Source organism: Lycium barbarum, chromosome 1, assembly GCF_019175385.1.
Source record: "Lycium barbarum isolate Lr01 chromosome 1, ASM1917538v2, whole genome shotgun sequence".
NCBI lineage: Eukaryota > Viridiplantae > Streptophyta > Magnoliopsida > Solanales > Solanaceae > Lycium > Lycium barbarum.
This window is the reverse complement of record NC_083337.1, coordinates 126,604,635-126,630,562: the sequence shown is the minus strand read 5'-3', so window position 1 is coordinate 126,630,562 and position 25,928 is coordinate 126,604,635. Positions and strand designations below refer to the sequence as shown.

The window sequence follows — 25,928 nt, the reverse complement described above, 5'->3', positions numbered from 1 at the left end:
ATTTAGAGTCATCGAGGAGAAGGTCTATACAGGGCTCATAAAGTCCTTTATCTATTTTAGAATGATTAATGGAAGTGGGGCTTACCAGAGTCAGACTATCTTTGGGATCTGGTAGTGATATGGTAGGGTTTAGATTCTGGTGAGTGAGGAAGGATGATTCAGATTTCAGATATGAATTTTTTTGGCACGATTTAAAGAAGGAATGGTTTTCTTTTGAAGTACGAAGAGGTTCAGGGTGGACAGGCATTTAAAGGGATTAAATTGGAATAGGAAGCGGAAGAGTCTTAATGACATGGCATTCTAGGCAGTTCTAGATATATTAAGCACTGAAGAGACTACTAACCTGAGTCATTGACACCAGGTCCCTTGACAATTTTGAAGACGAGGCAAAAGCTCTGAGATGTGCAATGTCACTTATGCTTGTGCTGTCTTGACCCTGCCACGTGTGTGTACCTATAACGGTACAAGAGTAAGTTAGATGCTACCGAAAAACACCTTTTAACATTGTGCCTTTCCTCTTAACATAGCTAAGCCTGAACAAGTTTGAGGAAAGGCAACAAGTTGAGCTCGATCAAACCCATCTCATATAGATTGCTCCCTGCTTAGTGCCTTGGTGAAGACGTCTGCTATCAGGTCCTCTGTCTTGCAGAATCAGCTTTTAGCAAGTAGAGTTATAGAGGGACCAGTTTCCTCTATGCCACATTTTCAGTTCATGGGATGATGTCTTACCAAAATTTTTGCCACGGCCAAGAATGTGACCTTTCTTGCCATTTTCAAAAGACACACTCCCTCCTTGATAGGCCTTGAGTGAGAGGAAATCATCCACCCTTTCAGTTATATGCCTTGAGTAGTCACTATCCAAGTAAACATTATTAAAATAATTTTTGACTGCCTCCTCTCACTCAAGCCTTCTTCCTTTTTTCGGGAAACTGGGTCGGTCAACTCTTGGTGTCTTCTCAATCCTTTGACCAGTCCCAGATCTAGCCTCACAACTTTTCATAGGAACATAAGGTCCATCACAAATGATGTCCCACAGCTTAAATCCTCAGCAATGAAAAGTTATGCCTTCTCTTCTTCCACCATCCATGATATTCTCTGTTGGATCTTGGTGGTCTTGTGATAGATTCTCCTTTCTCTAGGCTTGGTGAACTAGCCATGATGAAGATCCTCTCTAGGTGTAACTTTTTAAAAAGAACATGCTCTGATACCAATTATTGTCGGATGTGCATCCACTAAACAGTATATGAGGGACCTGGTTATGTACCAGTTCCCTTATGCAATGCAGTACAAGATTCAACACAAGATTTTTTACGTGGAAAACTCCTCCGCCATGCCCATATGTATGTACACAAAAGAATAATACCCCAAAAGCTGCATCTCCGAAATCACCAACCGGAGTAGATACCTCAAAGGGTTTAATTGGCTCGGGTTTCACCCCAATACGACCAGCAATATAAGGAGTAACATAAGACAATGTCGAACCCGGATCTATCAATGCCCAGTAGGATTTCAACTCCACTAATCGAGCAACTCAGGTTACAACTCTATTGTAAGCTAGGAATTAACTCTCATAACCCCTCACCCTTACAATAACGCTTATGCAACCCTCACACTTAACTACCCCTGGCCAAGCACACTAATACACCTAGACCCATCTGTCACGATCCAATTTAGCTAAGCCTTGCGGGCACCTACCTTTTCCACCTCGGTAAGCGAACCCTCAACCCAACGATAGTGAAAACGTAAATATATAATTAAATAAGTGGAAGAGAATAAATCACGTAAGTCTGACGGTAATAATATAGAATAAGCGCGTAAATAAGAAAATACACCCCAGAGTCTGGTCTAATCCATATAAGAGTATCTAACTAAAATCTACAAGTCTGAATATCAATAATACATTAAATCTGAGTATGTCTTGAAATAGAAAATAAGACATAAATAAAGAGATTCTTTAAGGCCGCGGACATCTCGTGCTCACCCTGTAGACTCTAAGCAAATCTCTGAGCGACTATCAACCACGAGAAACAGAAATAGATTCTACCTGAAATTCTGCATTCATAAAAGAATGCAGCAAGTGCAGGTCAGTACAAAACCACAGTACTAGTAGGTATCATAAGCCGACTAAGTAAAGCTAACATAATTCAGACAATAAAGCAAGATAAGCAGATAAATCAACAAGTATAAGTCAAACACAAGTCAAAACCAAGTACATGTCATCACCTTGGTTGAAGCATCTAAACCCAAGTGTGTCAAGTCTCAATATATTCAATCTGAAACCAACAACACAAGTAAATCACCAGATCATCACAATATAAGCCATAATGCAATGCAATGCAATGATGTATGAATGCAAATGCAATGCAATGATGTATGAACGCAAATGCAATGCAATGTTGTGTACACATGTACTCCGGACGGAAGTATCGACGTCTCAGTAGCACAACCCATGAGGGACTCGCGGAGTCCATGTACCTTACGGCTCCGAGACAAACCTCAACAACCGCTACCACTCAATCCACTATTTCGGGACAACCATCGGATATCAGACTCTCACGTCACTCTCATGCAAATTGAGCCCAGCTCATCACAGTGTTTCCTCAAGTATCATCAATGTATTAACAGTATATCATGAAGAATGAAAATGCGTGCAATGTATGAATCAACATCAATAATCAGATCAATATCACAAGTACCAAGCATGGGTACGCCAACCATTTCATGAAAGACTACACAAGTCATATAGAATACTATCCTCGTATCAAATATCAACAAGTAAGATACTACGATATCATGAACAAGATAGATCAATAGTCTCTAATGTTACCATCACTACGTGGCATCAAGCCAACAACAATAGAAGAATCAAATCACACACAATGGGATGGCTAGCCCCAATCACACAACAAAGCCCAACCTAAGACAATATCCAACCCAACTTCATACTCGAATGTTTACATATTTTCTCTGATAATATTATCTAAATATATGCTTCGCTAAACGAAGTCTCACTATAGGGTAAGCCATAACCTACCTGGAAGGCCGAACAACAATATCACCAACAATCACACCTTAGCTTTTCCTTTCCTTTAAGCCTCGAGATCAAGAAAGTCTAGTCATATTCAAAATCATGAATATTGATACCTATATTGCTATCATTCAAATTGGGTCAAAAATCAACCTTAGAATTTGGGAAAACGGGGCCCACAAGGGCAAAACGAAAAATTCAGGGGTAAATTATTTAATTAAACACTAGGTGATCAAAACCCATCAACTAATTGCTAAATTAACTCAAGGATTCATCCAATTTCGAAATCCAAGCAACACCCCCAATTTTGGGTATGAACCCTAACTCTTAAATTTAAGAATTCAACACTAATAACGGAAGGTATATGATTAACAACCTTAGATACATCATAATCTAGCATAAACCCAATCAATTAATCAAGATTACAGGCCTAGAAAGAAGAACTCATAAAAACTCTTTTTTAATCCACAAGTTCTTAAAGAAACTAGCACATTTGATAGATTTTCCTATGATGATTAATGGAATAAGGAATGGTAATGAAGATGGAAGAACTTACCACGATGATTTCCCCCCAAGAAATGCCTTGAAATGCTTCCAAAAGCTCTATTTTCGGAGTGGGTAATGAATGAAAGATTTAGGGCCTTTTAAATAAGAAATCTGGTCCGTTGACGGCTTCCGCGGGCACACCAACGCTTTCGAGCAACCACTTCAGTGGTTCGGCCAGCGCTTTAGAGGTTCGGCCAGTGCTTTGGTGCATGCTTCCTCGCTACTGCTTTAGCTGTTCGGCCACCGCTTCAGTGGTTCGGTCGTGCTTTCACGCGCGCTTCCGCGCCAAAGCGGTCACCAGACACCAGATTTTCCCAAACTTGAAATCGACCCTCGAAACCATCCCGGAACTTTCCGAACACAAACCAAATATGCAGATATACAAAAAAATCACACTACGAATGCACTCGTGGCCTCAAAATTTCAATTGAAGGTCTCGTTGACCGAGTCAACCCCCGATGCCTCAAATTCAACTTCCCAACCCAAGTCCCGAAATGCACCTGAATGCATTAGGAACCGAACCAAATATACACAAAAGTTATAAACGACCATCCAAACCTCTCAGAATCGACGGATTTTCGATAAAGGTCCGTTTACCCAAAAGTCAACTTTAAGTCAACCCTTTTTTGCATTAAGCCCAAATTTCACAAAAAGTCATCCGAATCAAATCTAAACACCTCAGGAAGCGTGTCAACGGTCCCCTCGGGTCAAAAGGGATCTAACCAAGCTTGGGAAAGGGTCAAAAGGGTCAGAAATGCAATAACAACCAAACGGGTCGTTACATCGCCCCAGCCTAGTGTACCACTCAAAGGCACCCTTTGAGATTTCACTACAGTGACTAACTCTAGCCACACACTAATACAATTAAGCTAACTCTAGCCTAGTGTACCACTCAAGAGCTTGTGGAAGCAACTTTGAGCACTTAGAACACCTACAAACAACTCATTTTTATGGAAGAGTAGGTTTACGGTTTAAGTACAAAAGAACAAAGACTCAACAACCTAAGGACCTAAAACATATTCAGTTCTGGACCTGGTCCTTCGGGTTGCCGAGGCTCTGTTCTTGAGGAACACCTTGAAAGGTGGATACATGCACTTTGAACGGAGCAATTTTCGAATTATGCAAGAATGAGTCTTGCAAGAATGAATCTTCTCTTGGAATATGATATCTTTATATGCACGGAGAGGGGGAGAGAGAGAAAGAGAGAGAGAGAGTAGAGATAATGTAACGACCCGTTTCGTCGTTACTGTGAAATTCTAAGGAAGGCGACAACTATGAGGCTTAACGATGTCTATACCATCTTGCATCTTGGAAACCCTTAAAGACAAACCAAGATAGCCGTGTGCATCGCGTAAGCAATAGAAGTGTGAGCAAACAAATAGAGCCAGCCAGCTACAACAGTGCCACTGTAGCGGTATACCAACAGCCATAGCGGTAACCACAGGTGATTGCTCAGCTGCCATAGCGGCGTATTGGCCACCCTGGCGGTACTGCTGCAGCGGTACACCTACCGCCGGGGCAGTTTCGCACAGTGAATTCCACCTATTTAAGTGACATTTCGGGAATTGACTTCATTTTTCAAAACCTTAGAGAGTCCAGCCGCCTTTGGAGTAATTTTGGAGCCAAAAATGATACTTTCTTGTGAAAGGTTATTTCCCTAACCTCTTCCATCCATTCTCCCAACTTTGATTCTCATTAAGGATCCTTGTCTAGAGTCACAAATGGGAATCTCAAATCTCTTAAGTTCCTATATAATGTACCCTTGTCCTTCTTGATATAAAGTCCTTGGGATATTTTCCTATGCCTATCATCCTTACATGATTTCCCAACCTAATCCTTCACCTATCCCATAAAAATACCTATGGGTCTCTATTTTAGATCTTGGAAATGGGTTTCTTGAAATAAGCCTAAAATAGCAATTGACCAAACTAGTAACTTGAGTAAGGTCATGAATGCCCTAAATGAAGGTTGATTTATCAACTAGCATTGTGATAGTGAGTTTTTAGGTAGGATAAAATTCTATATCTACCTTAGCAATTTCGAAGTCCTTAAAAAGGGCCCTAAAGGTGAATTCTACTCTTGGGCCTCTTGGTTGTCTCCGAGCTTTTCATATGGATTATGCGGTGGTGATTAATTGAGGCATCATTGGATGTTCGTGGAATCCGCTCGGCCATGAGGTAGGTTATGTTTTCCTTTCGGTAGACTCCGGTTAGTTTTTCGTATTGTTGTGTAAAAGAAACGGAGAATGCATGCATAGGAATCAGAGATTTGGGATGGAACTTGAGGATGGTATTGTTGTGTGTGACTTGTTTGTTCAGGCTTGTGGCCTGTAGACTCCTTAGGTATTGTTGTGTCCTTGTTGATTATCGGTGGATCTATATGACTTGGGAGTAGTGGACGGAATCTAATTATGCCTATCGATGAGATTATTGTAGTGAATCTAAACGCTAGCTGGGAATATAAAATAAATCACGGTAGCGAATGATATCCTAGTTAAATGGTGACGAGTGACTCGAGTGTAGGGTGAGATTCTTATCCTAAGCAAATATGTTGATTAGGGAAATGGTAATACCGTTTGTTAAATGATTAACTTGATTTGTGTTGGGGCTAGCCACCCGTTATGTGTGTTTGATTGTTCAATTGAGTTGGATGCCATGTGTAGTTGGTAGATATCAAATTCTGCTTGTTGTCCTGGTTTGGATAGGATTCACATACCTGTTGTTGGTATTTGTACTTGATATATTATTGGCGTATCCGCTGTTGGTACTTGAGTTATTGATATATGTTGGCATACCCACTGTTGGTATTGTAATGTGGTACATTGTTGGCTTACCCCGTTGAGGTACTTGTGATATTGAGCTTGCTTATTGATGATTGAAATATGCATTGCACGCATTCTCTCATAATTATCATGCATGGCTGATATCCGGTGATGATCTGGTATCGTTGATTGAGCGAAACTGATATTTGATAAACTCTTTTACTTGAGTGATTGTGAAAAAGGCCGATGTCCAAAGATCCATTCCGGAATCGTTGTTATATGAAACTGATACCTGATAAATGCTTTTACTTGAGTGATTGTGAGGAGTCCGATGTCCGAGGCTCAATTTTGGAATCGTTGATTTATGAAACTGATATTTGACAACTCTTTTGAGTGATTGTGAGGAGGCCGATCTCCGATGGTTATATTCGGGCATCATTGTTGCATGGCCGATTTCGATGTTATTCAGGAATCGATTGTAGTGCATGGGCTCCGCGGGTCCCCCATAATGGTACCGGTGAGACTCCCCCTATGAGCAATTAGCCAGGGTCCCGTCTGTCTGTTTGGCAAAGATCTGGGACGGGTGGCACTCAGACTTCACGAGTCACACTGGGTTATGCTACCGAGACATCGATATTTTCGCCCGGAGTGCATATGTATACCTCATTTGCATAGCATGGCATGGCATCACATTCATACCATTATTGCACTGCATTGCATTATGACTTGAGTGAGATGTCTTGATGGTTGTATTGTGACGATTATGTTGTTGATGATTGGACTGTGATCTTTCTATTGTGGTGATTGTTTCAGGATTAGATATACTCAGACTTATCATATGGGGTTTAGATGCTATACGTAGGTAATGATGAACATTTAGACTAGACTTAATATGTGTTACTAACCATTGTCGGCCTATGATACTTACTCAGTACGTGTGGTTGTATTGATACTGCACTTGCTACACCCTTTTGGGTGTAAATTCTTTTAGGTGGAAGTATATGCGGAAGTTATGCAGTGCTTGTCTGGAAGGCCTCCTCCCATTTCATTCCGGGATTGGAGGTTGAGTCTTAGAATATGATGTCATTCTGAAATTTACTTAGTCGCTCTTGTACTAGTCTAGACCAAGTCATGGGAAAATTGTATTGAGTCTGTAAAAAAATGTATTGTCAAATTATGTAACATTCGAGTTAGTATTTATAAATGAAATTCCACTGTTTTTCTTAATTTCCAAATGCTTTTGTAAGGAAAGTTATGTAATAGAAGCGTTGTATAAACGAGAGGGTTCGCCTACCAAAATGGGAAGGTAGGTGCCCGCATGAGCCCAAAATGGGTCGTTACAAGTTGGTATCAGAGCCTAGGTTACTGGTCTACTAGGTACAAGAGCAATGTCTAGTAGAGTCTCGTGGAATGGTACGTAGACGTCCGTACCCGTCCACGGGAGGCTATAGGGCATCTAGGAAGATTTTCCTTCTTTCTTTCAAATCGTGTTACTTCGATCAAATTGGTATCTCAGTGAACCCAATTAGTATCTAGATGATTCCAATTGGTACCTACGTGCAAAAAGTAAGTTATATTTCGAAGTTAGATATAGCTGTGTTGTAAGAGGTGAGTTAGATTTCGGATGCGAGAGGAATTGGGCATACCACTGCCAGGTACACCGCCCCAGCGGCCAGCCCACCAGGAGAATTGTACTATAAAAGGAGCTTAACAGCCCAAAAGAAGGATCACCGAATAACATTGTTGACACGCTATTCTTACAAGCCTTATTGTTCACATTTATTCTTTTAAATTGCTCTTTTGCTCCGGATTTGTATTCTTGTTCTTAGAAAGTTTAAATGCTTTACAGTTCAACCGGAGGAAACCTATCAAAGGATTTGATTCCAGGATCACTCAAGCCCAGGCTCAATTGCTTTATATTTAATTTATTTTAGTCAATCAATTCACGTATTATCATTCTAATTAGTTTATTTTCACTGCTTATAACAAAATCAAATCACGTATCCTTTAAACGATTAAACAAATTTAACTGTTCTCTTTTTAGGGTAAACAACCTCTATTTAGTAGGTAAGTTTAGTGAATCTGACTTATTGTGGGTAAAACCGATTAATATATACAAACTATTTAGATAATTGAACTACTTATTAATAGGTAATTATAGATGGATCTCGAAGTAAAAATAAATTGAAATCAAAGAGTATCTAAACGTATCATCGTACCAAAATTTAATATGTATCGCTATACATATATATTTCATAAAAATCAATTACCAATCCAAGCATTATTCGACTCTATCATATCAGATATACTCCTACCATTATTACACTCGATCATCACAATGGAAATCATTTTCCAATCATAGCCTTGATCATGCAACTTTTTTTGGCAATGGACAAAAGCCTGCACAAAGATTCTGAAATTTCCACCTCAATTCTATTAATTGGAGTATAAGGAAAACAATTAATTGAATTTACCTTTTGTTAAAACGTATTACACATAAAGACCAGCATATTGCATATTGCATTTTGCCTTTCACAAATTGGATCATTTTCTTTTCTTTCTTCCTCTTATGCATCTGTATACCCCTTCTCTTCTGCCACGTTTTCATGCTTTTCCTTTTGCTGCCACGTTACATGTTTTATATGCAACAAGAAGATAAAGCTTAAATTATACAAAGTACACAACCCTATCTTATATCAATATATGTTCTAAATTATCATATGATTCCTATAGTCCACACCATTTACATGGTATAATTCCCCTCTCTTTTTGATTAAAAAAAAAAAAAAGTTTCAAACTTTCGATGGATACAAGACAGAGAAGCATTAGAATAGCAATGTTACCATGGCTAGCTCATGGTCATATATGTCCTTTCATAGAGTTAGCCAAAGCACTTTCCAAGAGAAATTTCTACATCTACATATGTTCAACACCAGTCAATATCAATTCATTCAAACAAACAGTATCTGAAAAAGATTCAATAGCAATAAAGATAGTAAAAATTCACCTTCCAAATTTACCAGAACTTCCTCCACACTACCACACAACTAATGGCTTACCACCCCATCTCATGTCTACTCTAAAAAATGCAATGGATATGGCTAAACCTAGCTTTTCCAATATTCTTAATACTTTAAAACCAGATGTAGTTATGTATGATTTTCTTCAACCATGGGTTCCAACTATGGGTACTTCAATGAATATACCTTCTGTTTTGTTCCTTACACCTGGTGCTGCAGCAGGTTCTTATCTTTTTCATATCGGTAGAAAGAAACCTGTTCCTGAATACCCTTTTCCATCTATATACCTAAGGGATCATGAGTACGAGAGGAATAAACATATGTTTGAACCAACTGAAGATGATGGATTTACAGATACACAGAGAAGAGTCAATGGATGCACTGATGGATCATCTGAAATTATCTTGATTAAGTCATTCAGAGAACTAGAAGGGAAATACTTAGATTATCTCTCAACTTTATGCAATAAGAGGTATGTTTATCTAATAGAGTGTTTGGTCAAACTTTCAGAATTTACTGATTCACAAAAGACAAAAGTGAAGTGATTTGCATCATTAATGATTTTCATATTTTTGGAGGGTACTGTTTATATTTGATTAATTAATTTGAAAAGCTTCAATTGTGACTCCTAAAGTGTTTTTGGGAAAAGTTCTTTTTTTTCTTTAATCTTCTATTTTATGTATGTTATTATTTTGTTGGGTGGATATATAGTTTAATTTTTTTATAAATTAATGGGTTATTTTGAACTCGGTGAATCAAACAGTTACTAAAAAAGTTTGTTGATTTCGCCACTTCCAGGTATATTCCAGTTGGACCCCTTGTTAGAGCACCAGAAACAGAGAATGATCATTCAGAGATCATGGACTGGCTAAACAGTAAACAAAGATGTTCCACAGTTTTTGCTTCATTTGGTAGTGAATATTTCCTTTCCAAAGAAGAAATACAAGAATTAGCTCTTGGTCTAGAACTCAGCAAGGTAAATTTCTTGTGGGTTGTTAGATTCCCAATAGGACAAAAAATAAGTCTTGAAGAAGCTCTTCCAAAAGGTTTTCTTGAAAGAATTGGGAAAAGAGGAAAAGTAGTAGAAGGATGGGCCCCACAGCTAAGAATAGTAGGTCATTCGAGTATCGGAGGATTTGTGAGTCACTGTGGATGGAGTTCAGTAATGGAAGGACTTAAACTTGGAGTTCCAATAATAGCCATGCCAATGCATCTTGATCAACCATTAAATGCTAAGTTGATAGTAGATGCTGGGGTAGGGGAAGAGGTTGTTAGGGACAAAGGTGGAAATCTTGGTAGAGAAGAAGTGGCAAAGGTTATAAGGAAAGTGGTTGCAGAGAAAAGTGGACAAAGATTGAGAAAAAAAGCAAGAGAGTATAGTGAGATTTTGAAGAGTAATGGAGAGAAAGAAATAGATCAAGTTGTGGAAGAGTTGCTAAGACTTTGTAAGGATAACAAGAAGGCTGGACTCTGTTGAAATGCTTTACTGAATTTTCTCCTGGTTTTTTCTTTCCTTTTGTTTTTGTATTTACTTTCCAACAAATAATAGAGACAAAAATAGAGATAGATTGGCATGCGTTACAGGTATAGATATGCTTTTGTATGAGATGGGTGCCCACAATGAGTTTAAATACTTTGGTTAACAATGAATTATTTCCATTATTTCATGCAAGTCAAGCGCTAATAGAGGGGGAATAAGAAAAGAATATCCTGGCAAGAAAGCTTAGGGGACAAAGTTCGGAAGATTTATGTTCCAGAAATCTTCAATTCTTGGAAGAAGTCTATTCTTACCAAGTCCACTTTGGGGTAATCAAGACAATCAATCAATTCGACAGCATATTCTTTATCTCATTTTATTTCATATTCGAAGTTTTCTCTTAATCATGTTGGTCTTTAACAGCCATCTGATATTAAAATAATGAGTCGAGATCATTCTCTCAAGCAGTCTTATAGAGTTGAGAAAAGTCTTATAGAGTTGAGTGATCTCTCTCAAGCAGTCTTATAGAGTTGAGAAAAGTCTTATAGAGTTGATTTCTCAGATAGTCACTCAATTAATTGCAAATAATTCAGTTTTATAGAGTTGATTTCTTGCAAATAATTCAGTCTTATAGAGTTGATTTCTCAAATAGTCACTCAATTAAATGCTAATACCTTGTGATACGGTGATTTGGGGGAAGAAGTGCACGGTGATTTGGAGGAAGAAGCGTATATGAAGATTTCACAAGGATTTGCCGAAAAGGGGTGGCTATCGTGTTTGAAAATTACAGAAGTTTCTTTATGGACTTCGCCAAGCATCTAAGTTGATGATATTATTATCACGGCAACAGATTCAGATCTTTTGTTGCTGTTCTTGTCTAAGTTGATAACGTTATTGTCACGGCGACAGATTCAAATCGTAATTGCAAGTTGAAAAGTTAGATACGAAATTTCACATCAAAATTTTTGGGAAGCCCAAGTATTTTCTGCAGGTGGCTTGTTGTCCAGTAGGGGATTCTTCAGCCAACGCAAGTATGTTATTGATATTTTAGCCGAATGTGAACTGTAATGCAAACCAACCTCAGTAGATATTCTTTGGTCGATTTATGCATGAACCGCGAAAACCACCTCATCTTATGTTTCCAATCGAGTACTTTACTATTTGAAAAGGTTACCAGGACAAGCTATTTTGCTCTCTTCAAATAGCGCGATGTAGACGGCAGGATGCCTCATGACACGCAAGCTAACTACCAGTTACATCATAATTCTTGGTTCTTCACCGATTTCATGTCGAGCTAAGAAGCAAGCAAGACTATTCGGCTCAAACAGATCTTACAAGACCTTCATGTATTGCAACTAACCGTATGTTCCATGCATGGACAAAACATATTGAGATAGATTGTCATTTTATCCTGCAGCACATTCAGTCACAAACCATTGCAACCAAATCGATTTCTTCAGAGTCAGTTTCACCAAAGCTCTTGAACATGATTATTTTGGTTGGCTGCTTGGCAAGTTGGGCATTTACATTCTTCATGCTCCAACTTAAAGGGGTAGCCAGATGACTAACGAACCATGGCGCGGAAAGCGCCAAGGAATACTAAATTGATAGCCTGTCTCCTGCACCCCATCAGCGGTGCGCGCGGGAGGATCTGTGCTTCTTTTGAAACAAAAAACGACTCTCGGCTGTTGGAGGATTTTTTGTTTTCATGTGTATTTTCTCATAGATATTTGACTCGATCATAATCATAGAGATTATTTACAAGTAATAATAGCTTACATTTAGGAGAAATATTAGGTGGTTTAGTTGTATATAAACTTGTATTCTACTGCAGTAAAACACAGAAGAAACATTTTCTGTTTCATTCTGATTTTACATTTCTGTCAATTTTTTCTTCAATGATGCGATCGCAGTCCTTTAGTCTTGCGATCGCATCCCTTCTTTTGGTTCTACTTGACTTCCACTAGCTAACTGGTTGGCGAAACTGCTGTTTCTTTATTTTATTTTACTTGGGCAACTCCACATGCAATGCCTCGCAGGCGAACAATAAATATGCAAATGTCACAATAGCATTACAAACATTAACTTACAACTGATGTACTAAGAGAAGTTTGCTGCTGATATTATTTGCTTATAAAGCTCTTTGATAAATTAATTTGGAAATTGCTCTATGATAAATTAATTTGCAAATTGTTTTTCCCATTTTCTCCTTTTGCAACTATTGTTAAGTAGCTATCCCTGTACTTTAAAATGGCTTTTGTGTGTTGATAATTTTGAAAATCTTGCAAAATGAAATGTTAATAGTGGTGTTCCGTTCAGTATCAAGTTCTATTTGTGGGCCTCACGCTATAAGGCACAACAATTCTTGTGTCTTTTGTCTGCTAATGTGGAAAACCTCATTTCTTTTTTTTAAAGTCCCGAGAATTACCTCTGTATTTACTTGTTCCATTTTATGAACTTGTTATATCTTCAAAAACTAAAAAAAGAACATATGCACAGTAAAACGAAAAGAAGAAAAACATCAGATGCTTATAGTTCAATCATAGACGAGAATCGCAAAAGTAGAACCAAGTTCAAGACTATGGGATTAACATAACTACATTAATCACCTGAAGCAGAAATTTCAAACAGAAAACTAGATGCAGAATTTCTACATATGATTACCCCTTGTTGGCCGGCAGACATGATTTCTCTTCTGAGCATGTTCTTGGTTATGGTGCTGTGTGCGACAAGCATATCCATACCAGCAGTTTTCCCTTTGAGCTTCCCCTGAAGGTAAAAGCTGAGAGGAGAAAAGAAACAAGTTACTATAGCATTAAAATTCCAGAGCTTGACAAACCTGTGATGGAGTCAAATTCTACACTATAGAAGCTAGCGAATCCAATGTTCAAGATTGATATGGGACACATTGATACAACATATTCCCTCGGTTTCATTATACATGGTGGTGTTAAATTTGACATGAAGTTTAAGAAAGAAAGAAAGTGGTCGAAAGTACCCTTAGAACTTGTGGTCTTAAACATGGCATGACATTTCTATGACTATACGACAGCATGCCCTTAAGGATAAAATCGGAAGTAATAATGTAAATAACAACATCACAAGTAATAGTGTAAATAACGGAAGAATTAACAAGGTTCAGTGGCAACTTACAAGTCCTGTCATTGTAACTCTAAACCAATACAAAAGGAATGAGACTAACTTGTCGTAGCACTCACTGCATATAAAGAGAGACAATCAGCAGGGAGAAATTGCTTCACAGAATGAAATCTCAAAATTGTATTGAATAACAGGCATTTTCCTAACTTCGCGCAGAAGTAGCCACAAAAGTCAAATCAGTATCCATCAGGTGCAAAGCGACACGATTTCCAGAAACACAAAAGTCGCTGTAACACAATATGAGAACTTGCTAAATTATTCAATATCTCCAAAAAGAACCTACTCACCTACAAGTATATGTACGAGAAGTTATCATCTCCGCATGATTCAAAGGCATCCTTGTGCGATCTGAAGGAAACAGAAGCACACATTAAATAGCAGGATAATCAATTTAAGGACGATATTCAAAGAAACCAATCAAGTGCTTCTTTTTCCTGATTCACTAGCTTTGGTCCAAGCTCATGTTGTCTTCTAACGAGGACGAACTCATAGATATGACAAATAGCAACCAATAGTCCTTTTTTATAGGTCGAATTATAACAAATAGTCATTTTGGACTGATATATTTTTTCACTTCCACAATTTTTTTTATCACGCTAATCGAGAACATGGTGTGCCGCCTATCCAGTATGACTGTTCAAAAGACTAAATTTCCCATTTTTAAGGTGGATGAGACAAGCACTATTTCACCTTTAGCTAATAAGATTTAGAAATTTAGAAACTAAGTGGACAATGCTACAAGTTGAGTTCTTGTTTCAAGATACTTTTCTTTGATAAAGTAATAAATTTCATTTTAAAAAAGGGAAAAACACAATTGTATACAAGGAGTACACCAGAAAATAGAAAAACACGATTTTCGGCAAATGACACCTTCTTCTATGCAAAAAGGAACCCCATGGGTGCATCAAAAGAAATTAGGGAAAATTTTCCACACAATAACCCAATAGTTCCCTGTGCTGCTGAAGACAAAGCGTTAAACACAGTCCTAGTCCCCCAAAAAATGGGAAGTGAGAATGTTTCTTGGAATGGACGAAGCAAGTCCAATTCCTATATATATGTCATTTGGAGCACTAAACTGGACAACGAGGAAGCAAGGACTAAGATAAATTGGAGCTCTAATTACTGTACCAATCAGGTGAAATCTGACTTCTAGTGTCTATGTTTGTTTCCGTGAAGACAGGTACACGCTGAAAAAAATAATGTCCTTTATTTAGAATCTTAGTCTATTATATTTATTTTTTAATGTAGAATTTAGATATTTGTTATAGTTAAATGTTTATTGGACCCATTGGATCAGTTAACTAAAAAAGGGGCAAAAGGATTGATCAAGAAAGATCATTTTTTCTTATATATAAGATCATGATTGGATCCGCATATGTTTGGCAAAGAGAATAATCTTATCCTTTGAGTAAAATAAAAAATGGGCAGTATTCAATTGGAACATAAAAATGTGACTAAATTGGTCCTAATTATACTTGTTTCCAAGAAGAGAGTATAATTCTCCAGACTGCCAATTTTTCAAATTGTTTTTAACTCCTATTAGAGCTTCTGGAATAGAAGCGGTACACCTTTTTGTCTGAGAAGCGAGGTAGGGGTCAGACAATAATAGTCGACAATAAGCTGACAGATATATGCAGTCAGAGAGGGAGGAAAATATCGTAACAAATATCAGAGAAAGACGAGACGAAAAAGGAACTGATTCTCAAATTTCCAACAGTCAAATTACCTATCTCCCGCTTATCAAACTTCAAAATCCAATCAGCTACCACATCTTGCAACGACCTTCCCATCTGTCTAATGCATCTTTCCGTGATCTATTAGAGGATCACACAGAGATTCAGGAGATCTAGTATTCCGACTAAATTACTGAGACTAATAACAACGTATCAGGAAAAAAAAAGAAGCCATACATTTTGTTCAAAATGATTATTCTCATGTGCCAAGGAGGGGATTCTAGTAATTGTACGTTCTGCAATCTGCAGAAACATGTGCATCAATTCGACATATTCTATAAAAAGCAAGACTTCACCGTAATGTTGTAACTAACTCAACAAAAGTATTACCATCACATCAAGGAGAAAAAGAACAAGAAAAAGGGAGAGAAGCAATCAAATGAAGAAACAAGAAGAAATTTAAAATTATAGATCATAAGCCTGTTTGGATGAGCTTAAAAAAAGCAGCTTATAAGCTGAAAACAGCTTATAAGTCAAAAAAAAAAAAAAATGGGGTAGCCCAACTTATTTTTTTGGGCTTATAAGCTGTTTTAAATAAGCTAAACCAAACGGGCCCAATTATTTTTTTGGGCTTATTTTAAGCACAAAATGGCTTTAAGCTGGCCAGCCAAACACTCAAAAAAGCTGAATAAGCTGTTTTCAGCAACTTATAAGCCAATCCAAACGGGCTCCATGTCTTCAAGTTGACTTGTATAATGAGGACCACCTACCAACGTGGAACCTTTTATGACGGTGGTATCCAGGCTAGCATAGGCGGAACCTTGACGATTCAACCAACTTGGAACTTTTTTAGTCACGGAAATGCCAGTCTTGGAAATAATATCAACCACAAAAGGAGGAGAAAAGAGAGGATAAGGAGGATTAATTAAAGTAAAAAGCTATCAGAAATTTCAAGGTTGTTTCCACCCAAAGTGGGTGGAGAGAGAGGGTTATCGTACTAAAAAAATTACAAGGATAAGCAATGACAAGACATAATCATTGGGCTTTGCATCTATTCAAGTTAGCAATTATTCGTAACTGTCAAAATCAGAGCAATTTCATCCCTCGACCATTAGGTGTTTTGAATGTATACAATTTTCTGACTTTTTAAACCCCAGCTCCTAGAAAACATAGAGATGCCTGAGTAAGAAAACAATAAAGTCCTCTTACAGGCCCATGAAAATAAATTTCTAAAATTTCATTCCAACTTTACACAACATACCAGGTTCAGTTGGAAATGATGCTCTAAGGTTTATAACCAAAACACAGTTCGCACAAATCAGAAGAGTAAATCAGATTTAAAGTAATTACAGGCTTGAACGTTTCTGGACTGCAGAGTGGATGTGAATTGCTTCCATTGACTCCTTGAGAATGCCAATAAGCAGCACAAAACGCTCGATCACATCCCAAACCTACAAAGACAAACCGCCTTAGGTCTCACACGTCGAACACTTTAAAGAGGAACAGAGACTTTGATGTTTCAAGTTAAGGAGGAAGGGACACACATAAAATCACAGAAAGGAAAAGATACTTCAGAACAAGAACATAATAACAAGGAGTTTGGAAGCATGGCACTTACAGTGTTGTTGCACTCCAATGTTTAATCGAGAGGGCATCATTCCACCACACGCTTGACATTGAAGATGAACCGTGCGTTCATTGCACCGATAACCTCCCAGTTCGGTGTCTGAATGTAAACTACTCAATGTTAGAAAATCGAAGTCCATAACTTAAATGGTTTTAGTTCAATGGTCAAAATACAGAATAAAAAACATAATAAATTTGAAGTCACAAGAGAAAAGTATCAGGTTGTCTCAAGCTTTACATGGGATTTACATTGCCCAATAAGACAACAAAGCACTTTTCTGGATTAATAAGTCAACGTGTTTCACTTTGTATCAGTTTCCAAATTGCAAGTAACATCTAGATTGAGAGAAAATGCAATTACCACACTGAGGGCATGAATGCTCCCATCTATCTGCTGTATCTGATGGAGAACGTTCCCTCTTGCGGCGACTTTTTCTACTGTTGATGACCTGCTCCTAGGGGTTAGTATGTTTACCAATTTTAAAAGAAGACAAATTGTCGAGCGTTCTAAGATACTAAGGATAAGATAGTATGTTAATTGGTGTAATTATGACATATGATAGACAATCCTCAAAACAGACCACATGAGACTGAAGAGAAACTCCTGAAAATCTACTGCACGGCAAGATTACAATATACGGTCACAAAGCATCAATGCCTGACAAGCCAGTGTAAAGATCGTTGGAAGCACAGGAGCAAGCATAAAAAACACGTGTATCTAAAAGCCACATAGTAGAACTGTAATAAAATTTATGACATTTTGAAGATGTCATAGTGATAGATTACTTAGCATACAACTTGGGAAAGAGCACCTATACAAAGCCTTACATAGTAGCTGTAATTTATGAAGACATCTCATATGATAACTTAAGACTACTTACAAGGGGTGATTTTATTGATGCACAGGAATCAAGCAGCTTAGTATCTTCACTCGAGCGTTTCAAAGAAGGATCAGCAAGCAGTACATCCTGCATAATAAGGGCATAAACTTTTAACTACAAGTCATAATGAAATATAACATTCATCTAATGCTTCCACAAAGAAAGACACGCTTAGATTAGTGAAGAAGTTTTAAACATAGAAGGCAGAACAACATTATAGAATTAACTTGAACTCGATATGACTTATTAAAAAGGATTGATCCTAAAAGTCAAAAAAAAAAATGAAAATTAACTTAAAAAGGACAGTTTGTCCAACTGGAAGGGCAAAAGTAAATTAATTTTATGTCTTTACTTCCTCAATGTTATGCAAAAAATGGTTCCTTCCAACAAACTGTACAACTGCTCTGCACTGGGGACATAAAACACTTGAACGCCTCTCTTGGGACCTCCTTAGCCACTCTGAAAAGCATCCATTACTGGAAATTGAAGAACATAAATGATCGCACATCTAGTCAAGGATCAAAATTCAAATGGTTCTTCAAATCACTAAAAGATCTATATTACTAACCAGAAATTGTGAAGGCAAGGTGCAGCTGTGACGACATCATGCCAGATATTTAAGCAGATGCAGCATTTTGCATATTCAACGTCAAGAGAAACCTAGCAGAACAATAGGCCATGTAACACAGCATAAAGCCATAAACTGATACTAATGGATAGAAACAGGTTGCTGAAAGCTGACATAACTTACCTGTATATATCTGCGAGATTCCTCAGTAGGCATCATTTCGAATCGGTATTTCACAGAACCTAACAACATTGAAGCATAATGTTATAAGCCACACATCATTGTCCATAAAATATGTCATTCTAATGCATTCTCAGTTGAAACTCGGATTGAGACTACATTTCATAAAATGACGGGAGTGGATATCTTCTTCATCAAACCCACCTTGACCTTTTAATCTATTCAAATTGGCCAACTGAATTCAATCTATTGCTTGTAAGTTTATTTTTGATAAGGGAAAATTTTTATTAATAAAGGTACCAAGAAGGTACACAAAAGTACAGAGACAAACATCCCCTACAATATATTCAAGTTACATAGTAATTCCCGAGTGAATCCAGGGAATCCATATACTGATTCATATTGTCTAGCAGACTCCTCTCACACCAAAAAATAGATTGGGCAGACAAAGTTCTTGACTCCAGAAATATGGTTCTTTTTGTTCTCAAAGAAAGCACTATTTCTATCAGTCCAAATGGTCCAGAAAATACACAGAAGGATAGTCCTCCAAAAGTGTTTCTGGATGTTTCCAATCTTCTGCCTATTCCAGCTTTCCAGTAGACTTCTAACATCTGAAAGTATTAGCCAAAGCACACCACACATCTATAGCTTAAAAGATAACAAAAGCATCAGATATGACCAGAAAAACATCTTTTAAGGCAATACAATTGAAAAAATACATAAAGGCACCCGTGCATGAAATGCCCCAGGGCTAGTTTGGGGGTAGGAGGAGGATGGGCGTATATTGCACATGGCCTTCCCCTCATTTCTGCAAAGAAGCTACCTCCACGCATCAAACCCATGACCTATAGGTCACAAAGTAGAAACTCTAACTTTGCACCAAGGCTCTAATTGAAGAGGAACGTATACACAAATGCAGTCTTAGCTGACAATATTCGTATCTAGAGTTATTAGTACAACACTCACATCTAACAAGAGATCAGCAGGCTTAGGATTCAAATCTCTCATGGAGGAGCAGCATGGCATTAAAGTGTTTTCTTTCCTTTTATCTCCTAGATAACAGACCTAAAGGTAGTAGAAGGAGGACCGGTAGACACCAAGGCAAATATTGAAATTTTCTGAAAAGTACAAGGCAGATTAATGACTCCAAAAAACAATCTGCTAAGAAACACCCACCTTCGTCACTGGAACCCAGTGAAATTTCACTGCCACACTTAATTACAGCAGCATGCTCATCCTGAACAACTGTCCCATCAACAAGAATTTCTTTCGAGCTATATTAGACAAAGATGTAGATAGTCAACACAAATACAACTTTTGTTAAAACAAAAAACAAATGCAATTGTCCAAGAAAAAAGTTGTATACGGAAAGCACCAACCATGGAAGCACTAGAAGTCACTAACAACTGTTGAAGAGAATTATTCATTTTTAAACTGCTAGACAAAGCACCAGTCCACAAAAGTAATTTTTTTTTTATATAATGGTAAATGAAGTCCACAAAGTAACAATTGACGGAAACGACAAAACAAACAAACAAAAAAGGTTTCCTGATAAATCAGAATATCATTCATTGACCGACAAGCTAAAGTGAATAATATGTCCCGAGCGAGTGACTAAACCAAATTCAGCTACCAAGCTATCTCAATCATGATTCACTTTATATCCAAAAATGTATATAGCACAAAATATATCTCTGTATACCACTTATATTCCTCTCACTAATGACAGCACTGTGACATAGTTTTCTATCTCTTTCGTTTCTAGTTTCATATCTCTTCCGTTTCAACTTAGCCAAAAAATACAAAGAAGCATAGTTCTCCAAAATGTCATTATCTCCTTGCCACCTCCAGCTTGTGATCCTCTCTTCTACTGTCTTTAGTGCTACCCAATCATTATCAATCAGTGGTCATCGTTTCTTCTACTGTCTTTAGTGCTACCCAATCATAATCAATCAGTGAACACGAAAGATTCCACAACTATGGAATCGTTTACATGATGCATAAGTATCAACTCACTACAATTCAACTTCTCTCCTTAAGTTGTGCTCCATTAATATTGCATCCCTCATAGCACACTAAGTGAAAGAATAACCTTCTTTCAAGTTTAAGTGTGCCACAGTATCTTCCACATATCCCTCCAATCCCCCTCCGAATTTTTCCCTGGAAGTCCATTCACTGGCATATTCTGCCCAGTGGCACTCCACAGTAGGCTAGGTCGACCAGATGGAGTATTGACGATCTTACCATGTATTTCTATTCAAACTTCATGAAGGTCTGATGATCTGGCAAGTTTCCTCTTTTATTCAGGGAAGGAAAGAGCGTGCATTTAGCAGCACTTTTCAAGTATTTGTACTACGAAATTCAATTTGGACTGGAGAATGCAAAACAATCTAAAACCCAATAAATGGGTGGAATATAATAGCTTAGCTTCTGTTTTGTTAGATAAATGATCAAGAAGTTATCCTAAACCATCTACAGCACAACATGAACAAAATACACTAGCGCAAAATGAAGTATTTGCATAACTAGAAATGTTTACCTCTTATTTTGCATCATGGCAGAAACTAGATCCACATTCCTTGTTATCTTACACCATTCTTGCTTCTCAGAAGAAGAATCCTTTTCTTCACCGCATATTCCGGTCTCCTTCAACCTTAACTCAATTTCTGAATAGCGAGAGTCCGTCGGTACTATATTTATACGGATAAATGCTTGTCAATGCGCAATATTTATCTCAGCTCTGATCTTCCTTTTACTTCTAAAAGCTAAAAGGATCAAACAAGTGAAGAACAAATAGTGATTCCAATAGATGTCTATATCACTGCACAACCCGATTAACAAAGCAAAATCAAGTATCACCACTATCAACTAGATGGTGTATCCAGACTCGAGATATTGAGGTAACTAATTTTAAAAGACTGGCTGGTATTCCAGGATGCAGAACAGGTTCCTAATCTAATACTTATATGGATCTTCCTTTGGTCGCTAGACACAAAAGTTATAGTGGGTGTCTTAGAAAGTTGTGAGAAAAGATTAGCTAACGGGAAGAAGCAATATCTATCCCTTGAGGGTAAGCTAGCCTTGATATAATAGTGGTTTTGGATTACTTCTCTACATATGTAGTGACATTATTTCCTATACCTGTGAAGTAGACAAGAAGCTGGACAAACTGACAAGAGACTTACTATGGGAAAGCAAAAAAGAGAAGAAAGTTTTTCATCTAGTAAAGGAGGATGGCTACATTGCCTAAGGGAAAAAAAGAGGGCGGGAATAAATTGAGGTTACATAATTATAGGATGCTAATGAAATGGCTTTGGAGGTTTAATACAGAGGAGAAAGCTAATCATAGGAGTAACTGAAAGAGTACCAGAATTTGTGATCATTGTAGGAGATGGAAGAAAGGTCTCGTTTTGGCATGACAATTGGATTAGACACTGCACTTTGGAGGAAAACTTTTCAAATTTGATTGGTGTGGCACCAGAAAACTAGAGCAACCTTTTATCAGTGTAGAACTCAGAATAGATGGGGTATAACTTTCAGAGGAAACCTAAATGACTGCAAGTTGAAAACGTATCTGCACATCAAAGGCTCCATACAAAGTGGCTTGTTACTCTTGGTTGGTAGCAAAAGATGCCTGCTTAAGCCATGAAATTTTACAAAGAAAAAGTTTCCAACTTTGCAGCAGATGCTGGTTGAGTGGGGAGAAAAGTGAAAGCATTGGTCAGTTGTTTCTTACCAATTGTTTCCGGCATGATGACACTACAGTAACTGATGCCTAATCAACAAAAGAACTATTGAGCTGTTGGTAAAGGGTTGGATAAACAATCTCAAAAGAAGTGAATACAATTCCCACTTGCATTTGCTGGACTTAATGGAAAAAAGGAAATATGAGATATTTTGAGGATACTGCAAAAACAGTTGCAGATCAAATTTAATTGTTTGCTTTTATTTTCATTTTTGGTGTAATATGAAATATGTAAATGAGGCCGAGACTGTGTTAGACACCAAGGAATCATTACGAGCATGGCTTGGATAATACCCTGATTATTCATTCGGTCTTTTGATATGTAGTTCAGCACTCTCTTAATGCTGTTCTGATATTAATAAATCTATTGATAAATAAAATAAAGTATCGCCACAAAAGTGATAAGAAGACGAGCATAATTCCTAGTCATCTCCGTCTTCAACAAAGTAGGTTCCATTTAGGAAGTACTACAAAAAGGATAGTGATGGATCCAACTCACTAAGTCAACCTCAAAAAGTACATAGTATCACCAAAGTATAAAACATAATGTTAAGTTAAGCTGATATTAATCACATCAACAACATGCTTGTGAGACCGAGACGGGGGGTCGACAATAGGCTGCTTCCTTCATCCCTTCCCCCAAACGCATAACAGGTCAAAGAAGTTTATCTACATAAAGATCTCTTTGAAGGAGCAAACCAGAATGTTTCCTAATAGATTTGAACTTTTAAAGAACAAGTTACCATTTAAGCCAAAAATAAGAACCATCCTTTTAATTCCATTTCCTATTGTAAGTTTTCCTAGACAAATTCGATTTTTCTGGTCACATAAGAATACCTTGGTGACATGTTTTAACATAAAATTTCAGCAATTATCTTATGCCAAATGCCATTGATCAATGATATTCTAGTGTTGTAGAACACAAACTTTTAACATATCACTTGAGATTCTATTTTAACCAACTCCTGTTTATTTTATAACATGTGCGATGAAAAGATCATGCTACAATTTCAAGATTTGAGAAATTCAGAACATGGATTTTAATGTACTATTTGATGATCTTATATGTGAAAATCGGCCCTGAATCTTTTCCCTTCAAGTAATTCACATTGAATTAATATTTAAAATGAGCTTATTCTGATGTAGCACTAATATTTAACTATGCAAATTACAGGAGTTGGTGAATTACTCTATCAGCTATTCATGATTTTATATGTTCACGGCATCTGACCATACTATCATATCTTGGACTGACAGATTGTTAATCAATCCTCCTCCATCCTTCAACTCCACCTCACCCTATGGCCTTATGATAGAACAAAGCCAAACTAGACGGACAATATATATAACAAGCATATAGAACTTCCAAAAATTAAATGACACACGAATGCACTAAGTTCAAAAATAGGCGTTCCATGTCAAACCAATTTATCTAGGTCAATGCCGTCTGATTATGGAACTATATACACAAAATCAAATTGTCATAAGCAAAGATCAGGCTACTTCAACCACTAACATTACTACAAGAAACCTTAAAAATATAATCTTGGACTCTCTTAACACCAAACCTAGCCAAAAGATGGCTGAAATTGCAACATTTACTCATTGCATGTAAAGAAAATACTTCTCTTTCCCAGTTTTCAAGACAAACCATCCTTGCGAGTCATAACTGAAATTAATGTTAACCACTTTCACGAAATAAAGAACATATTTCGGTGCCACAAAACCACTTTCACGAAATAAAGAACATATTTCGGTGTCACAACCCCAGGTTGTTCATTTATCACAATTCACCGTTCTTGATTGAATTCTAATTTGGGTCAACCGCAGAAAGGAAAAAGTTGAGGAGGAAACATTCTTGGTTTTTACAAAAGATGACAACCCTTGAAAGTGGGATAAAAGAAAAACAAGGAAAAGGGGCTTACTGAGTTTAGCCCAGACTTCATCTTCAGGAAGTTTAGCAGCACTAGAACCTTCTCCCTTTTCCATTGCTGTTTAAGGTGAGTTTATGATACAGTAAATATATAGTATTAGAGGAGAGAAGATTGCAGTGGAAGGAAGGAACAAGTCACTTTGGGGTTTGCGTTTGCACTTTTGGCCCATTTTAATTTAGTTTAAACCAAGGCCCTACACTCCTAAATCCTAATCAGACAAAATGACAAAAATAGTCATTTATATAATCAGGGTTGATCTGTCTCGAGGACTTCTGAGAGTCAAAAAAAAAAAAAAAAAAAAAAAAAAACATAAAATTTAAGTCTGGGTAAAGCCACCTGGTAATTGGAATTGGTTTAATTACTAGGGTATACTAATTACAAAGCCTAGTAATTACAACGACTTGTTTATTTGTTATAACGTAATTACAGTGTAATTACAAGCGTGTTGTTTGGTTGCACGAGTATAATTACACAGTTAGTTTAATTTCATTATCAAAAATTAAAAATTAATAGTTGAAAAATATGTGCTTTTACAAATGATATTAAATTAGGTATTTAACAACACATTATTTCTTGAAAATATATTAATTAATAATCATATATTTGTATCTAATATTGTAAAAGATAATTGATATATATTTTTTAAATTAATTATATTTTAATTTTAGTTAATTATAAAAAAATTAAAAGCATAATCTTGTGAGAACACCATGGATTGGAAGTTTGACAAAAAAAAATTAATATTTATAAATATAATTGCATAACATTATTCAAATATTTGACAAAAAAATCTATCAACTGTAAGTGAAAAATAAACATTATGCAATGTAAAAATAACAAGTCAATAATACTAAAACAAATAAATTAAAATCGAAAATATAACCTAAATTCAAAATCCAAAAAAAAAAAAGTTTAACATAATACTCTTATATCAAATTCCAACATTACATAAGTAAGTTCGAACGTAACTTAAGTAAATATAATTCAAAAGAAAGGGAAAATATAAGTCTATAACCTCATTCACAACTAAATCCTGCTTTAATAACATCACTCATTATATGTCAAGTTTGTTAATGACTCATTCTTTCTGATATTAAGAGCTGTAGTTTCAAAAATTAGAACAATAACACAGTTATGCTAAATGAATAAAATAAAAAAATACGAGCAATTGCATATGTCACGACCCAATTTAGGATCGCGCGGGCACCCACCATTCCCACCTCGGTAGGCGAACCTTTAACCCAAAACAAATTCATAAACAAGTAAAAATTGAGATTCGTTATCCTTCAAGATATATTATAATCAAAAGCGGAAGTCAAACCAATGTATA

The 25,928-nt window shown here is 36.9% G+C and overlaps 2 protein-coding genes and 1 long non-coding RNA gene across 4 annotated transcripts; 1 reads left to right on the top strand and 2 right to left on the bottom strand.

Annotated features, from left to right (window-relative positions):
• Positions 1-8,546: 8,546 nt before the first annotated feature.
• On the bottom strand, positions 8,547-9,306 carry LOC132637607 (uncharacterized). The gene is made up of 3 exons (XR_009581568.1): positions 9,179-9,306; positions 8,810-8,956; positions 8,547-8,735 (listed from the first exon to the last, which is right to left on the bottom strand). It is a non-coding gene; the product is annotated as an uncharacterized LOC132637607 (long non-coding RNA).
• Positions 9,045-11,017, top strand: LOC132637601 (UDP-glucosyltransferase 29-like). Its single transcript, XM_060354669.1, has 2 exons — positions 9,045-9,827; positions 10,154-11,017. The coding sequence occupies exons 1-2, from the start codon at positions 9,139-9,141 to the stop codon at positions 10,830-10,832; spliced, it is 1,368 nt and encodes a 455-aa protein (XP_060210652.1). The 5' UTR covers positions 9,045-9,138; the 3' UTR covers positions 10,833-11,017.
• A 2,325-nt stretch (positions 11,018-13,342) lies between these two features.
• On the bottom strand, positions 13,343-24,757 carry LOC132637594 (uncharacterized). Of its 2 annotated transcripts, XM_060354660.1 has the most exons (15): positions 24,590-24,756; positions 21,459-21,609; positions 20,096-20,193; positions 18,923-18,981; positions 18,740-18,831; positions 18,524-18,647; positions 18,172-18,258; positions 17,652-17,739; positions 17,283-17,390; positions 17,015-17,115; positions 15,902-15,967; positions 15,718-15,805; positions 14,279-14,339; positions 13,986-14,049; positions 13,343-13,614 (listed from the first exon to the last, which is right to left on the bottom strand). In XM_060354660.1, the coding sequence occupies exons 1-15, from the start codon at positions 24,651-24,653 to the stop codon at positions 13,483-13,485; spliced, it is 1,383 nt and encodes a 460-aa protein (XP_060210643.1). In that variant the 5' UTR covers positions 24,654-24,756; the 3' UTR covers positions 13,343-13,482. The 2 variants fall into 2 exon arrangements, with proteins under 2 accessions (XP_060210643.1, XP_060210645.1); XM_060354662.1 differs by lacking the exons at positions 20,096-20,193; positions 21,459-21,609 and having other exon boundaries at positions 24,590-24,757.
• Positions 24,758-25,928: the final 1,171 nt, after the last annotated feature.